The sequence below is a fragment of the Aphelocoma coerulescens genome, chromosome 2 (assembly GCF_041296385.1).
Source record: "Aphelocoma coerulescens isolate FSJ_1873_10779 chromosome 2, UR_Acoe_1.0, whole genome shotgun sequence".
NCBI lineage: Eukaryota > Metazoa > Chordata > Aves > Passeriformes > Corvidae > Aphelocoma > Aphelocoma coerulescens.
Genome location: NC_091015.1, coordinates 133,387,610 through 133,401,402, shown reverse-complemented (window position 1 = coordinate 133,401,402; position 13,793 = coordinate 133,387,610). Strand labels below are relative to the sequence as shown.

The 13,793-nt window shown below is 36.5% G+C and overlaps 1 protein-coding gene across 1 annotated transcript in view; it reads right to left on the bottom strand.

Moving 5' to 3' along the window:
* Positions 1-4,305: 4,305 nt before the first annotated feature.
* Positions 4,306-13,793, bottom strand: part of PREX2 (phosphatidylinositol-3,4,5-trisphosphate dependent Rac exchange factor 2) — a 175,277-nt gene continuing 165,789 nt past the window's right edge. The window contains exons 42-43 of the mRNA XM_069004907.1: positions 12,352-12,419; positions 4,306-9,532 (exon numbers count right to left, since the gene is read on the bottom strand). Coding sequence (XP_068861008.1) covers positions 9,487-9,532; positions 12,352-12,419 — 114 coding nt within the window. The 3' untranslated portion in view covers positions 4,306-9,486. The remainder of the gene's footprint in view (positions 9,533-12,351; positions 12,420-13,793) is intronic.

Genomic DNA, 13,793 nt, shown 5'->3' with positions numbered 1-13,793 from the left:
GTTGAGGATACCTGGGGAGAAGGTAGGAATTTCCACTGTTTTTTCTGCCCTTCTTATTTCTAAAACACAGTATAAGGAGTTGTCCCACTTGCATTCTAGCTGGTACAGAATATCTATTTCCTGTTCTTCTAGCAGTCAGATACATGAAAGACTATCAGGAAGGCTCATATTCTACTTTCACTACACTGAACTGAGTTTTTTGTTATAAGGTAATTTAGATCATAGAGCTTAAAACACTAATATGCACGGAGTGCATTTTTACCACAATCTCAACAGGAAGCACTTCAGTCATGCCTCCATCTTCAGAGTCCTCTCTTTGCCTGACTGCTCACCTCTAGGAAAAGTTCTCATGCAGAGAGCTCCAAACATACTGTGGCCTTCAAGAGAGGTGTTGAAGGCACAACAAGCCCATATGATCAGTGTGACTGGAATGTTAGCTTCTACTAAGCTAATATTCTAAAAGGCATCTCACCTGGCAGAATAAATGAGTTTGTTAAATGAAAAAAAAAGAGGAGGAAAATTTCTTAAAATCCCATTTAATATATTGTTTTGTTACTGAACACAGTAGAGAGACATTGATTATTTCTCACATTAGATATAAAAATAGGAGTTATGATTAGGTAGGGGATTTGTGTTTCTTTAAAGATAAGGCCTAAGACTAAATGAGATTCTCTTTCTCCTCATGACTGCTGTGTGGTGAATACCCAGATAACGTAATTTAGTCCTATGCTACAGTTTCAAATATTAATGCCTTTTGTCAAAGTCATGGGAATTAGTCCAGAAATGAAAGCCTACTGTCTGTTCTGTCTGTATCAGGACCCCAAATGTCCTTTAAAATTGGCATGATTGTAATTTTTTCCCTGTTTCCCAAACTACTAATTTTCCAGGGCGTGCTGTCAAAATTCCAAACACCTACTCAACTTCTTAATGTATAAAAGCTTTATGTATTTTCCTATTTTGGAACAGCATCTAATATACTGCTAAGCATTCAATCAAGCTTCACTTTGTCTTGACTTTGAATTCAGCTGCCACTCAACATATTTTGAAATGTATTACAATATGAGCAAGTGGCACTGATTAGCATCAGACATTATTTCCGTCTTAATCTGGGTGATACTTTGTCATTAAGTTTTGTGATGATGCACTGGCTGTAGATAATACAGTGCTGATGTTCATTTGCTTGCAGTCATGTCCTGTATTGGTTTGATTAGACCTACTCTATGGTTGGTTGATGACAAAACCTCATTGATTACATGTGGTCTGCTTCTCATTTCCAGTCAAGCTTTCTGTCTTGAGACATGAATAGTTTCATTAATTAGGTGAACTAAACATGTTGACAACCATTCAAGCTAGTCTGGATCTGGCATAATAGTGCTAGTATTATGGATTCATTCTCTGCAGTCAATGAAAATTTGGTTATTCATTTAAATGAAAGCAGAATCAAAACCTAATGGTGTTCCTTTCATTTGATTATGCTCCCAGAATATATCCAGTACAATTTCTTCCTAGTTTTAGAGGCTGTTATACTTCACAAGGAAAGACACTGATTCCAGATGTTAAAATCCCTCCTGCCCTGATAAAGACCTATAAATAACTAACGACTAGATAAAACCTAGAGCTTAAAAAAATTCTAGATACAAGTTAAAATTCTAACAATTTATACTGAGTCTTCTATAAAGGATGCAGTTGTTTATAACACATCGACTGTGTTAAATACTTGGAAAAACTGAAGCCAAATCTTCAGGACATTCCATTGCTGTGTTTACACTGCTCAGCACTTGCCTTATCTTACACTCCTCCTCACTGCCCAGTGTCTTTTCCCCCCTCTCCAAACCTGATTACATTCTGGAGATCCATTTTCAAATCTTTTTGCCAAATTAGGGATGTAGACATTTTTGTATGCTACCCTTAGTCCCAAGATTCAAATCAATGGAAGAAGCCTCTTCCATGTTGTGACTAGAAGTGGGCATTTCCCCCTTCCCCTCCCACCTCCCCATTAATCTAACTCACTGGTCTGCTTCAAGACTACACAAGCCAGGAGTATGCTACACATGGACAAACCTGTACCAGCACTGGATATTCCTCCTGGGAAGCAGCAAGAGCAGGTCCACTCCCTGAAGGAGGACAAGCTGGGACTTGTGGGTGAACACAGTTCAGTGGCTTTCCCCTGAAAGGACCAGGAGAACAAAAGACTCTGCTGACAGTCCAGGGATGGTCAGGGCAAAATATCGAAGCAGGTTCAGGGTCCATCCAGAAAGTCCAATCACAAACAGAAGATGGGACTAGGGACAAAGCTACCCACAGTCCAGGTTTCAAGGTTCACCCATGATGTGAGGCTGCTGACAGAAGCTGCCTGGGCCTGAGCTAAAATGCCACCTTGAATCCATGGCCACTGGGTGCGGGGGGATGAGGCTCTTTCGGGCAATTAGGGCATTTTAGTGTCCTCAGAACCCTGTCAGCTCCACAGAGCAAAATGTATATGGAAAGAGGGGAGGGGAGGGGAGGGGAGGGGAGGGGAGGGGAGGGGAGGGGAGGGGAGGGGAGGGGAGGGGAGGGGAGGGGAGGGGAGGGGAGGGGAGGGGAGGGGAGGGGAGGGGAGGGGAGGGGAGGGGAGGGGAGGGGAGGGGAGGGGAGGGGAGGGGAGGGGAGGGGAGGGGAGGGGAGGGGATCAAGTACTGTCTGGGAAAGTAGTTTCAGAGAATTAAGATTCTGCAAGCAAGAATGAAGTAACTGTTAGCAATTCCACTTCATTAGTATAAGCTAAGTATGAGCTCCATCTATCCTGTTTCTGCATGACATAATGAGCTATTAAAAAAACCTCCAAAGCAATCAAATACATAGTAAAAGTAAGTTTATGAGTAGCATTTAAAAGGAGGTGTCTTTACTGTCAAAACTTAGCAGACACATACTTTGATGGGAGATTTTTTGAATCATGGACTCACACCGTGCTCATTTGACATGGAAGTGTATCAAGTGCCTTTGCAGACTTTTTGACTTTCAAATCATGATGATAGCAACACTTTCTCATGAAAGATGCAAAATCACTGGACACTCAAGTGCTACCATGGTGTAATTGATTATCTTTCTCAGCAGTTGTTTCAAAGCACTATTTATTTCCATTGTGTACACTGATCAAGAAAAGAATTCTTTGGACTTCATTTCTGAGGTATTCATGGCTCCTCACAGAAATGACGAGCAGTGAAAAAGAAACATCACTTGGAATGGTAGAAAAGCAGATCATATTTGAAATACTGTGGTCACTTCTGCTGCTGAATACTTTAAAATGTCATGCTGCCTTCCTTCACAAAATTAGGGAGAGGAATACATAGAAGAAAAAAAATAAATCTATGTTTCAAGTCTAGTTATCCAGAAATACTTACATCCTCCTCCTTGATTGCATAAGATGGAAAACAAAAGGGATTTTACAAAGTAATTGTAGTTGCTTTTGGTCCTGTGTCCACAGTTCCTTTCAGTCCTGAATATCTGTTGATCACAACCTTGTAGAAATCAGAACTTACTTCATATAGAGACAACTGCTCTGCAAGGTCTAGTAGTTCATCAGCTTTTGGTCCTACAAAAGAAACAGTCCAAGTGCAGTTCCTCAACCCCCTGGCATCCCAAAAGATCCCTCTAAAGGATCAGTCATTTATAGGTGTTTTTTTGTACAAGGAGTACAACACTCCACACTATGCTTGTCAGCTTACCCTTGTGCACAGCAGTAAGCAAAAAGTCTTCAGACAAAGAAGTGCAGAAATGGTGGATATTTCAGAGCTTCATGGAAGAGTGATGGCACCATGGGGCCAGAAAGTTATTTTCATGCCTGTGTCTCTTCCAGCCTTCACAAAGTACAGCTGCTGAAAGCCAGGGGCTACTGCTCATGCAGGGCTCAGTTTTCCAGTGGTGAGAAAGATATATTTCAATTACCAGCAGTGAGTCTAGGTTGGGCCTGGGTTTGCAGAAGAGATTCTTATTGTAAACATTTATTTCTAGAAGTTTAATTTCTGTTCTCCTGCAGTGGAATTCCTAGGCAGGCACAGTGAAAGGGCTAAAGACCCCCAACCCCCTCCCTCCCAACTTATTTCTTGCTTACAAATAAAGAGGTTTGCATTGGCCATATTATGAATGGTTTTATTGCTGTGTGACATTTTGTAATACATTGTTATGATTCCAGTCTTTACTATGTAACTAAAAAAATAAACCAGAGATCTAAAAGTACACAGTATTAGTTTTACCCATAATCAATATAGTAATTGATTCAAAGTATGCTACAGAGGCACTTTACAAAATAAAGGAAAAATTTAAATCCATGTTCCAAGGATCTTTAATTCCAAAGGTTACTTCCAATAAACTCAACTACCTACAGAACTGCTAGTTTGATCGTTTTCAAACAAAAGCTGAGAAATTCTGTATATGGCTGTACTTACACATAATATTTCAAAGCAGTAATGGTCTCTTGTGCTTAATGAGATGTTACAAAATATATTCTTAATTTGAGAAATGTGTGCAATACTCAATGCAGAAATTAGGTTCATTTTTAAAGTGTAACACAAGTATAACCAAATACATACACTATGTACAGGGTGTAAAGAAGTTAATAAGGCTGCTTAGTCTTTTAAATCTGGCATATGGTACTGCAGATAAGACACACATACACACACAGATGATGTTATGGATATTCCCACCAAAGTCCAAATCTAAGTACTTGCAGAAATGTCCCAACTACTTTGAACATACTATTGGACTTTCAAACTGAAGTTATTTCTAAAGTAGGTTTCTAGTATGGAGATATTCTTTTTAGATAAGAACATTATGAAAAACTCAGTTAGCCTCTGGACAATCTGAAATTTCTCACCGGTGTTAACATCTGCATGACTGTGCATGCTGTATATTCATTTATACATACATAACAATAAAACATAAACCCACATCTTCTAGCAGGAAAAGGGGAACATTCATAATAATAAATTTTCTTTAGGAAAATTTGGTTGATATATACAGCATATAAAAAACCCCTACACAATTGTCAGCATACAAAAATATGAGTTCAGTATATTTTTATATTTCAAAACCTAATGATGAAAAATCCAGATATCCTGAGTCAGGTATGTACTGCACATCTAATTTACCACTACCAGTGTACTATTGGAGTACAATTAGAAAAGCACTACCTGCATTTATCAACAAGTACAGAGATAAAATACATAAGTCAATGCATTAGCTCTTTTCACAATGTTAAACAAAAATGGTGCAAAATATGCATAAAATGCTGGCAGACATATCCATGAAGGAGCTGTAAAGTAAAGAGTATGGAACAGTATGTAGATATATACTGCATTTACTGCTTTTTTCATTTAAATGAAAATAAATGAAAGACACTTTCCTTTTTTGAGCATCATGCTTAACCACGATGTGTATACTCACATTCAGGCAATTGTCTTAAATACATACATACATATACATATATATACACACACACACACACTACATCTGACAATGAATTAATAAAACATGTTTGCTAGTGAATTTCTCTGGCTAAAACCAGATCTATAAAAGTGGTTCATTTTTTTCCATTAAAGGATTCTAACAAATGAAATTAAGTATGACTACCATAAATCATTGTTGACTGAAGTTTAATTTTTTTGGCTCTAAAACAGTAGAAGAGCAGTTCTGACCACTACTGACTGCATTAAAATAAACAGATGCAAACCAATCCAAAAGCCTGATGCATTTGCTAAAACCCAGTGAAATCTACCCAAAAAAGCTACTAAAGATTCCAACTCTCTCAGTGGACATGAAATTGGTTGGTTTCTTCATCTGACAGCAGGAATATTTACTTTAAAATGGATCTCTAAACACAAAGTTTGACATTGAAAAACTGGACTATATACATTTTTATATTAATTTACATTTACAATCTACAAGGAAAACAGGTATTGAAAAATAACTAATTTGGAGAACTAGACTTAATTAATGGACATTTCATAGACTAAGGACTGTTTAACATCCTATTATTCATAGATAATGGTTACAAAGGCCAAACATCCTCAGCTCTACTTAAATCTATGTTTTCTCCAAGCATGAATGCTATGGCAACTCATGGCAACTCAGCTGTTCCTTGGCCTGTAACCCTCCCTTCCCAGTTGTTAAATCCCCTATATATCACCCACAGACTAGCACTGAATCATGGTAGTATTTGGTAATGTATGCCTCTAGATCCTTGAATTTATTCCCAGAAGAATTATACCTGTCTTGGGTGAAAAAGTAAAAATTACATACAGAATGCTTTCCCTAAACCAGTACAACACGTTGTTAAAAAAAGGCTACATAACCTGTTTCTGTCAAAGCAAAGATTTAAGAAGCTATAGGTGATACAATTCTTGTAAATCATCACTCTTGGTCATCTCTTCTTGTCACCTGTGAGTTTAAAGATTTATAAGAGGATAAACATACTGTGATGAGAATGGATTTTTTTTTTACGCTGCAAGTGCACCTTGTATAAGGAATAAATACATGCTATATATATACTGAACAAGATAAACAGCTTTAATAATGAACCTATGTAAATTTATATTTTAAGAATGGACTTATTAAAGGTCCATCTAGTGTTATTAGAAGTCAATGTGTTAGAATGTGCAGTGTGCTCTGAAAGCAGAGGGACAAGAAAAGCAGTGTGAAAACTACACAGTGTTCCAGGCTTTGAAAAACATTTTGAGAAATCAAGCCCCCCCCTTTTAAAAGAGAGTGAGTGGGACATTTTTGCCCAATTTCCTCTGAAAATAGCTTGGACTCGATGATCTATAAGTTGGAGTCAACGATCTCAGGGATCTTTTCCAACCTAATTGATTCTGTGATTCTGTGATTCTGTGATTCTGTGTGTTACTGTGGAATCCTATTTTTATGCTCTATCTGTAAACCCAGAAAACCAGATCTTAAGTTCCTCAGCTCCTTTGACACCAGGCTGAATAGACACTTTACTTTGCAGTATGGGACACCAATAAGCTCATATTGCTGAACAGGTTTTTGAAAACTGTCTCAAGAGGGGGCAAAAAGGAATACAGAACCAAAGTTAAATACCAAAAGAAGAGGTAAAGATTTCTGATGCACATTCATAAAACAATACCTAAAGAATTTTGTCCAGTGACTGGCTTATAACTATTTGTCTCTTACAATGTCTATTATCCCATGCTTTCAACAACAAAATGAAACAGGAAATTATCTTACTATACAGGGAGACTATTTTGGAGTATTTGCACTCCTACCCTTTTCCATGCTATATAAAAAAAGCAATGACTAGTTACAATAATGCATGTGCATGCAACAGACTTTGTCCTCTATGTTATTTTATTGTATACAGGCTCAGCAGCTCCATGCAGCCAACAGCTGACTTTCCTCATAGTAAATCAAACCTCATGTGGGGAAACCTCACAGGAAGATGTGAGCTCAGAGCCGGGCTGACACCGGCACGCCCTTGGCTTGAGGTGCTTATGGCTTCTCTGTACTTCTGATGTCTGAACAAGCAGAAACTGAAAATACTGGTGCTTTTGCCTGGAGCAGGAATTACTGTAGCCAATTCTGCTGCTCTGAATGAAACATGTCTGAAAGTATGAGATCCTGACTAGAACAGCAATTATAGAAAACATAACTCTTTCTTACATATAAGCATTAGGTCATGCTAGACAAAAGTCTTTAAAAGTAAAATTTTCTTTTCTGAGTTGGATTTTGGTTTTGGGTATTAAGTTTTTTTAATCAAAAATATCATAGTTCAATAGCTTCCAGTAACTATGAAAGAGAGTAAACTTTAAAGCACAAAGGTGAAGTTGTTACTGGATTCATTACCACGTCTTTGTCATAGTTTAAGGCAAACATTCTTTTTTTATGGTAGGACCAGTAATTGATATGACAACATAAATGTATACGTATTGAAATGTACATATATGCACAGACATATGTATCTGTGGATATATAAAAATATTTCTTTTCTTAGCAAAGTTAAAGTCTGTGTAAAAACATTTAGAATACTGAAAAAGGTAGGAGCTCTAATTCCTCCTTTGGAGAAAAGTGACAAGTTCCCTAAATACCCTCTATAAAAAAAACCCACTCTCTTCAAGAGTATAGATCCTTTTGAATTCTCACTTATTTCACTGTAGATTGATAGAATCATAAATATTGATATCAATGCAAAAATTATGTTGTGAGGTTTGATTGCTACAGCATAACTACAGGCCGCTGTTGTACAAAAAAATAAATTTTATTCAAACAGTATGTGTCTTGCCCTAATGGAATACATAGCTACTGCTAAAAGTAATACTATTTCAGAATACAATTTTTGTTTTAATGTGTCCATATAGAAATCCTCATTTGGGGGCATTTTCTCTGAAAATTATTTGGCCAAAAGAACAGCCAAATGCAGATAAACTCTCCCTGGGCTTTCTGAAGAGTTAGTACAATTTCAACATAAATCTATAACAATTACCATTTCAAAGAACTGAGATGCTATACAAAACAATTCTGACAAAATGTGGAAAATGGTAGCATAAAACATCAAAACCCCAAACTATGCTTTAACTCAAACCAGTCATTTCCAGTTTAACAATACTGACTCATCTCTGCCTTATGTAGACTTGTTAGTGTAGTGCTATAGATGAATATACACCGCTCTGGAAAACTCGGAAATGCGGAGATGGAATAATGTAAAACATCCATTGGAGTCTGAAATTCAGCATAACAGTGGATGAAGATCAGACTCATCCTTCTCCTTCATTATAATGGCAGCTGCAAAAGGGCAGAACTTCACCTTCTATGCCACACCATTAGGTACTCCTAATGCCACGTAGGTCCTCCTTCCAAAGCAGTGTCACAAGCACTGCTTCAGACAGGTCTGAGTTTACCAATTACAAACACACACACACACTGTTCACAGCAGCTGCCTGCAGCCATTAAACACAATTCTGAGATGAGTTTTCCATCTTTAAACCTCACTTACATTATATCCTTGAAACAGTAATGTCAAAAGTCTGAGAAATTATGATGGTGACAGGAAAAAAAGCTTTATCAAATGCAAAGGGCCCCATATGAAGTGCATGTTCATTATCAAGCCTGGTTTATCTAGGCTTCCACAAGAACACATTCTACATAGTGTACAAGTGAAGAGACTGCCTCTGAACAAGACATCTGTTTTCAAGCTGCTGGCTATATCTATCATGTGGCTGAACAAGAAACAACAAATTAATCTGATTCCAGTGTAATATTCCCAAGGAAGTGTAAGGCTGGAGTGCACAGATTTCAGAAATGCTTTTGGGAAGACATTTTTCAATGCCAGTAGGTAATATTTAGGATATATCTTTCTTTGTCCTGAGCAAAAGATTTTTTTTTTTTTCTTATTTATCAAAGCTGCAGGGACATATTGCTATAGTGCAGTAGGATTTTAGTCATACAGTCCCAGTATCCTAAAGGCCATTACTGGATTGTTTTCTGGAGCAGTTCTCCTCATTCTTCTCCAACAGGTGGTGGTGGCTGGCACAGCTTGTACAATCTGACAATGACAAACAAAGCAATTATTCTGAGAGCTTGGTTATTACTATGGTGAGTAAATTTAAGGAACACGAACTAAATCTACATCTTTCTGCACTGCAAAACAAAAGGTACTGAATTCAGTTTAATATCATCAAAGTAAAATTAATAAAATCTTCTTTGTGAACATTATTGTTTACATTGAAAGTGGAATCATTAAAACACATAGATAGATATAAGCAGTCTTATAAACACATTTCAATATAGAAAAGATTTCATTTTTCTGCACTGAAGATCCCTTCATTAATCCAGTTATCAGTTGTGGCCCTGGATTTCTCAATTGGAAAAGCTGCTTGGTGAATGTCATTGCCTCCAATTCTGTTTTGTCTTGGCCAAGTCAAACCTCACTCTAAAAACAGCTCCCTGAAAAACAGATGCTGTTTGAAGCACCTAAGACAGGTGTCAGATAAGTGACAATAGCATGCAGATTTTAAACTCTCTCCCCTCTATTTCTTCTTCATGGATGAAGTCAACAGCAGTAAGATTTGGTTCAAATTACTGCCTCAGTACAGACTGAAATAGCCACTGCTTTTATAAAGGCTTTTGGCCTTCTATTAACCCCTTCTGCAGGTACTTGGTCATTAACGGGTGTTTGAAACTTTAGCCTAATGATAGAAATACTGAAAATAAAAGGCAATCATTCTGACCTCACACCCTTTGTTATGTATTCCTGTCCAGCATATGGTATCTCCTCTGAAACCACAGAAATTAGAACTAGCAATAGACATGATCTCATTTGGAGATTACACATACTTCTCTGGGAAAATGTATCACTGAAGGAATAACAAAGAGAAATCTCCACCATAATGTGTTCTGAAGATCATTGGGCTCTTCAACATAGTCATATAGCAGATTCAGAAACACAGTCTTTTAAGATCACATTATGCAGACACCAAAACATCTGTTAGGAGCCATATATAAGGCAATAGAAGGTCTGATCTTTATACAGACAAGGAAGCAGAGAAGAATAAACAGGGGTTAAATTATTTGATTCTGCTGGCATAATAAAGCAGTAATATTCAAAGCTGAAAGAAGACAGATAAAATTACACCTCATTAACTCTCATCCAAGAAATTGCAGTGGGGTTAATACTTGATGATATTTTAGCAATATCTAATTTCTATGGAGCAAAGTGCAGAAAATCTCAGCCCCAAGTACCAAGGTCTGTGTATTCTTCAGGTTAAAGCAGTAATCAATAAGAGTGTCTTCAGAGCAAGTGGTATAAAGGAATTCTGAAGCAAACTAGTAATAAGGCTGCACAAACCCCTAAGGATCTAAAGTTGATGAAGATGCTATAGAGCAGAAATAGCCTGTTCTGGGTCAATATATATGGAACAACTATTTGAGGTGGTACAAACAGATTAGCTGAGAAAACAGAGATAGTGGCAGCTGCAGAGAACAAGAGAACCCTGTCAAGTGATGTTAAATGAAATCAAATATAAAATTGTTTTCAAAGAAGAGAACTGAGAACCCATAGTATTGTTTAGCTATACATCAAAAGTATCCTGCTGATGACTATTCTGACTTGGGCATCTAATGCCTCGACCACTGAGGTCTGGGATATTCTGGGATATTGCTATTGATGCTGACTGGCAAGCACGCTGGGTACATCTACCTATTCTATGTTCTCATAATTATTCTTCAGCTTTTCAGTGCTACATTGTAGGAGTTTCATCTGAAAGAGGCAGTCTTTTTTCCACCTATGCAAAGCCAAAAAATCTCATTGCTAAGTTTCTATTTTTGAGAACTTAAGATTTTTTCTTTATCACAAAAGCTCTGAGTCTAGATAAATGCTCTGTCATGTTGGAATGGGAAAAGTTTGGGTCACAAGAATTCTTTGGCTGTCTCCAGAATTATGTCATGAAGGAGTTCACTTAAGGCCCAAATCATACTGTTCAAAATATGAAATGTCTTCTCCCAGTAATGCTTTAATTGCTTTTAATGTAACAAAATGCTACTTTATTGCCAGGGATTCCCACAAGGCAAGACAGCTATCAGGGATCTTTGGTCCCAAACTGCCTCTAAGCTAATTACAGTCACATGGTCATCTCTATCAGGTTTTACTAATTCCCTGTTTCCTTATTGAAATTTAAACACCACAGTGGATATGTTATGTATTTCACTTATCTGTCTAGCTCATTCAATGTGTTCTCATTTGTCAACAAAAACGTTATGTCTAAATTGGTAAAACACAGTTTAAATTAGTTCTGGATTACTAAAACCATTTAAAGATCAAATTAAGAACATGGTTGTTTGGTTATTTTTATTTATAAGTATTGTGCTTTTAAAGAAACATTTCAGGTACCTGAAATCCATCACAACATTAAAAAGCTGGATAAATATAGAACAACTCATTTTTCATTGTAATGCATGTTTCAGAAAGAGACAAAGAAAGACTACATCATCCCCAAATGCAACTAGAACATGATTTTGCTGAGATACTGCGGTACAGTATTTCATTAAAATGGGGTTATGGATCTAGTTAAACCCACTAAATAGTACAAGTGATGAAGTACTTACTCCAGTGTTTTCATAATTAACATGAACTAGGTTTCATTTTTCAAAAATGGGCATGTTTTGAAGTGCTACATAGCCTGGACTTCTGCAACTAATCACTTGAAGTAAAATTGTATGGCTACGAAGGCAACTGATTTTATAAGAGCCAAATCTTACCAACTAGAGCATAATAGTCAATGGTTACTGTTAGCTTTTGAGCAGCTAGGACTGAATTTGGCACAAAGTAGAAAAAATTATGGTCTAGGACACAAAGAATCAAGTTACCTTGGCACAGACTGTGGTGTTCGATCCCTCACTCCTAAATTCTTAGCGGTGTTTTGTACTCTCGCACCCTGTGGAAGAAATACAACAATTTTGCTTCATTTATCCCACAAAAAATTAGGAAAATTTCTGAGCTTTTTAGATGAACATAACTATTGATTATAATTAATTAACACATATGTTTAATCTCCCAAAACAACTGTTGGCTTCTAAGGTGAGGAACAAGTTAAAGAAATAAAGGAACAAAAATCTTGCCACTTTGTCACTAAATAAATACACACATATATATCTTGCTAATATAAAAGAGATTCATTAAAAAATTAACATTTAAGGTTTAAAACAATCCAAACACATCTCATTTCAATTTGTTTGATTCTTGTCACCATTCTGCGTAGAAGTCATGGATAAAGTTGTTTTCTGAAATGTCACTTATTTCCTATGAACTTTTGAACAAACAAATATTACAGGTAATTTCCTATGAAAATACTAAATAAAACTACAAAAATAGCCTAAATTGAGGAAATAAATATGGATTAGAAAAATGGAGGTCCTGAACTTCCTTTATAATCACAGAATCAAATAAAACCCCAAAACAAATAGGCAAGAACCTCCTGAGATTGTTTAGTCTAACATCCCTGCTTAAAGCAGGGTCAAAAGAAAAGTTGGTCTCTCTCTACTTCAGTTGATCCTTTCAAAAACAATAATGGAAGTACTTTTGTCTCACTGACTCATCCAGTAAGTAGGAAGTGGATAAAACATGCACAATGTTCATATACCATGAACTGTTGTGAAAAACACCCTCTTCTGCAAACATACCAGCTTAAACTTACCAAAGAACTTAGTAAAGTTTATTTTTGAATTATGAGGTCTGGCTTTTAAAGTGCAGTTTTACTGATGTAAAGTAGTCATAATGAAGAAATATCCATTACACTTACTAGGTTTTCTATCATTTTAAAGGAAATGGAAACTAATTGTTCTGTCAATAATAAATATACTGACTCTCCATTTGTTTCTCCTTCTGTGCTACCTAAATTCAGGACAAAATAATAGAATAAAATGTATAACCTCAGAATTCTTACAGTGTAATCTTAGATTGATGTGAAGCATTAAAAATAATTTACATTTCTAACAGAGCTGCAGTGCCAAATGCACATGATGTAAAAGAGGTATAATAATTGGTTCAAGACACAGAGGAAGACTAGATCTTTCATTTGACTTAAATCAGGTGCACAGGTAATTGAGAAGGTATTAATTCACTGTCATGGGCTCAAACAAAATATGAAAAAGGCTGTCTCTTAACACTCAGATAGGCTCTCAGATTGTATGCAAATCAACATGCGCCACAAAAAAATACTGTGTCTTTACATTTCCTTAAGGAAAAAAAAATGGTGATAAAGATAGAAAAAATAACTAGAGTACCTATAAAACTTAAGGCAGAATATAAA